At 48.3% G+C, this 2,500-nt stretch overlaps 1 protein-coding gene across 4 annotated transcripts in view; it reads right to left on the bottom strand.

The window, feature by feature from the left end:
- LOC121705041 overlaps positions 1-2,500 on the bottom strand; it is a 52,285-nt gene that overhangs the window by 14,404 nt on the left and 35,381 nt on the right. For all 4 annotated transcript variants that reach the window (XM_042085746.1, XM_042085763.1, XM_042085773.1 and 1 more), the window contains 2 exons: positions 1,391-1,520; positions 813-926 (listed from right to left, as the gene is read on the bottom strand). In XM_042085746.1, coding sequence (XP_041941680.1) covers positions 813-926; positions 1,391-1,520 — 244 coding nt within the window. The remainder of the gene's footprint in view (positions 1-812; positions 927-1,390; positions 1,521-2,500) is intronic.

Here is a 2,500-nt window from a genome sequence, read left to right as displayed (position 1 = left end):
TTGTCGTTGACCAGTGCTAAATGAGTGAACAGTGTGTGTGTGTGTGTGTGTGTGTGTGTGTGTGTGTGTGGATGACCCACCCTGTGCGTGTCCTTGTCGTTGACCAGTGGTAAATGAGTAAACAGTGTGTGTGTGTGTGTGTGTGTGTGTGTGTGTGTGTGTGTGTGTGGATGACCCACCCTGTGCGTGTCCTTGTCGTTGACCAGTGCTAAATGAGTGAACAGTGTGTGTGTGTGTGGATGACCCACCCTGTGCGTGTCCTTGTCGTTGACCAGTGCTAAATGAGTGAACAGTGTGTGTGTGTGTGTGTGGATGACCCACCCTGTGCGTGTCCTTGTCGTTGACCAGTGCTAAATGAGTAAACAGTGTGTGTGTGTGTGTGTGTGTGTGTGTGTGTGGATGACCCACCCTGTGCGTGTCCTTGTCGTTGACCAGTGCTAAATGAGTGAACAGTGTGTGTGTGTGTGTGTGTGTGTGTGTGTGTATGTGTGTGTGTGTGTGTGTGTGTGTGTGTGTGTGTGTGTGTATGACCCACCCTGTGCGTGTCCTTGTCGTTGACCAGTGCTAAATGAGTGAACAGTGTGTGTGTGTGTGCGTGTGTGGATGACCCACCCTGTGCGTGTCCTTGTCGTTGACCAGTGCTAAATGAGTGAACTGTGTGTGTGTGTGTGTGTGTGTGTGTGTGTGTGTGTGTGTGTGTGTGTGTGTGTGTGGATGACCCACCCTGTGCGTGTCCTTGTCGTTGACCAGTGCTAAATGAGTGAACAGTGTGTGTGTGTGTGTGTGTGTGTGTGTGTGTGTGGATGACCCACCCTGTGCGTGTCCTTGTCGTTGACCAGTGCTAAATGAGTGAACAGCTGTCCAGTTGTGGTCTGGAGCCCTAAATCTCCTTCCCCCGCCGCCTTAAAGTAGGTCTTCAGAGGAGCCTGCTCAGAACACACACACACACACACACACACACACACAGTGACTCCACAACACACACAATCCACAATAACAACAATCACACACACACACACACGCACGCACACGCACACACAGTGACTCCACAATACACACAATCCACAATAACAACAATCACACACACACACACACACACACACACACACATCAGTCCCATTCAGTCCCAACAGTCCTGTTCGGTTCCTCCAAAATTTCAAACCACTCTCCTTCGAGCACACAGTATGATGTATGTGTGTGTGTGTGTGTGTGTGTGTGTGTGTGAGGTAATGTGTGTGTGTGTGTGTGTGGTAATGTGTGTCTGTAGGGTCAGCATGTGAAGCTTGTCTGCGTGTAGCTTAATGTGTGCAAAGTGTGTTTATGAGTGTATGCGTGTAGTGTGTGTATGTGTCTGTGAGTGTGTAGTGTGTGTGTGTGTGTGTTGTCCCACCTCTGTGTTGTGTGTGGCTGTGTGCAGCAGCTGTTTTGTGGCTTGTGCCTCCAGCTCCTTTAAGAGCTTCACAGCAGCAGGAGAAGCAGCATCAGACTGAGCCTCAGATGCTAACTGCACCGCTAGCAGCCTGCAGCAAACACAGGAATGACATTAGCACTGCACTGCTAGCAGCCTGCAGCAAACACAGGAATGACATTAGCACTGCACTGCTAGCAGCCTGCAGCAAACGCAGGAATGACATTAGCACTGCACTGCTAGCAGCCTGCAGCAAACACAGGAATGACATTAGCACTGCACTGCTAGCAGCCTGCAGCAAACACAGGAATGACATTAGCACATTATCATTAGCACATTGCGCATGGATAGCATTAGCACATTATCATTAGCACATTGTGCAGGGATAGCATTAGCACATTGTACAGGGATAACATTTGCACATTATCATTAACACACTGTGAAGGGATAGCATTAGAACATTATCATTAGCACAGGAATAACATTAGCACATTATAATTAGCAAAGGGATAGCATTAACACATTATCATTAGCACAGCAACAGTGTCAGACACAACAGTCAGATCATTAGCATAGCAGCACTGTTAGCAGACATCCCAAGTCTCCTGGAAGCTAGTTAACAAGCTAATGAAGCTAATATCCCCCAGTCTACAGGGGAAGTTCCGGGAGTCTCCCACATATTGATAACGGCTCCCTGATGCCCGCAAATCTTCCGGAATCTAGAGTGATCGAGCAAGAGGGAGAGAGAGAGAGGTGGTGCGCGTGTGTCATAACAGAGAGCATTCTGATTGCCCTGTTTTGCTAAGGCTTGTATCTATTTTCTCCCAAACTTAAAGGTGCTCTAAGCGATGCTGGGTAACGTCACTTCTGTTGACTTTCAAACAAAACAGAGAGCTAGCTCGCTACTTCTTCCCCCTCCCTCCCGTGCTGCTCCCGTGCAATTGAAACTCTCCTAAACACGCATCTCGTGTGTGATTTGTTGGAACAGTTTGTCATGTTTTCATGGGCTAGGTTTGCCCAGGTTGTTTTTGTTGCCGTTTTTTGGAGCCTGGGCTGTCTACAGAGATTGTGTTTTTTTACAGTGTATTCAGG

The sequence above is a fragment of the Alosa sapidissima genome, chromosome 1 (assembly GCF_018492685.1).
Source record: "Alosa sapidissima isolate fAloSap1 chromosome 1, fAloSap1.pri, whole genome shotgun sequence".
NCBI lineage: Eukaryota > Metazoa > Chordata > Actinopteri > Clupeiformes > Clupeidae > Alosa > Alosa sapidissima.
This window is presented reverse-complemented; position numbering and strand designations above follow the sequence as displayed.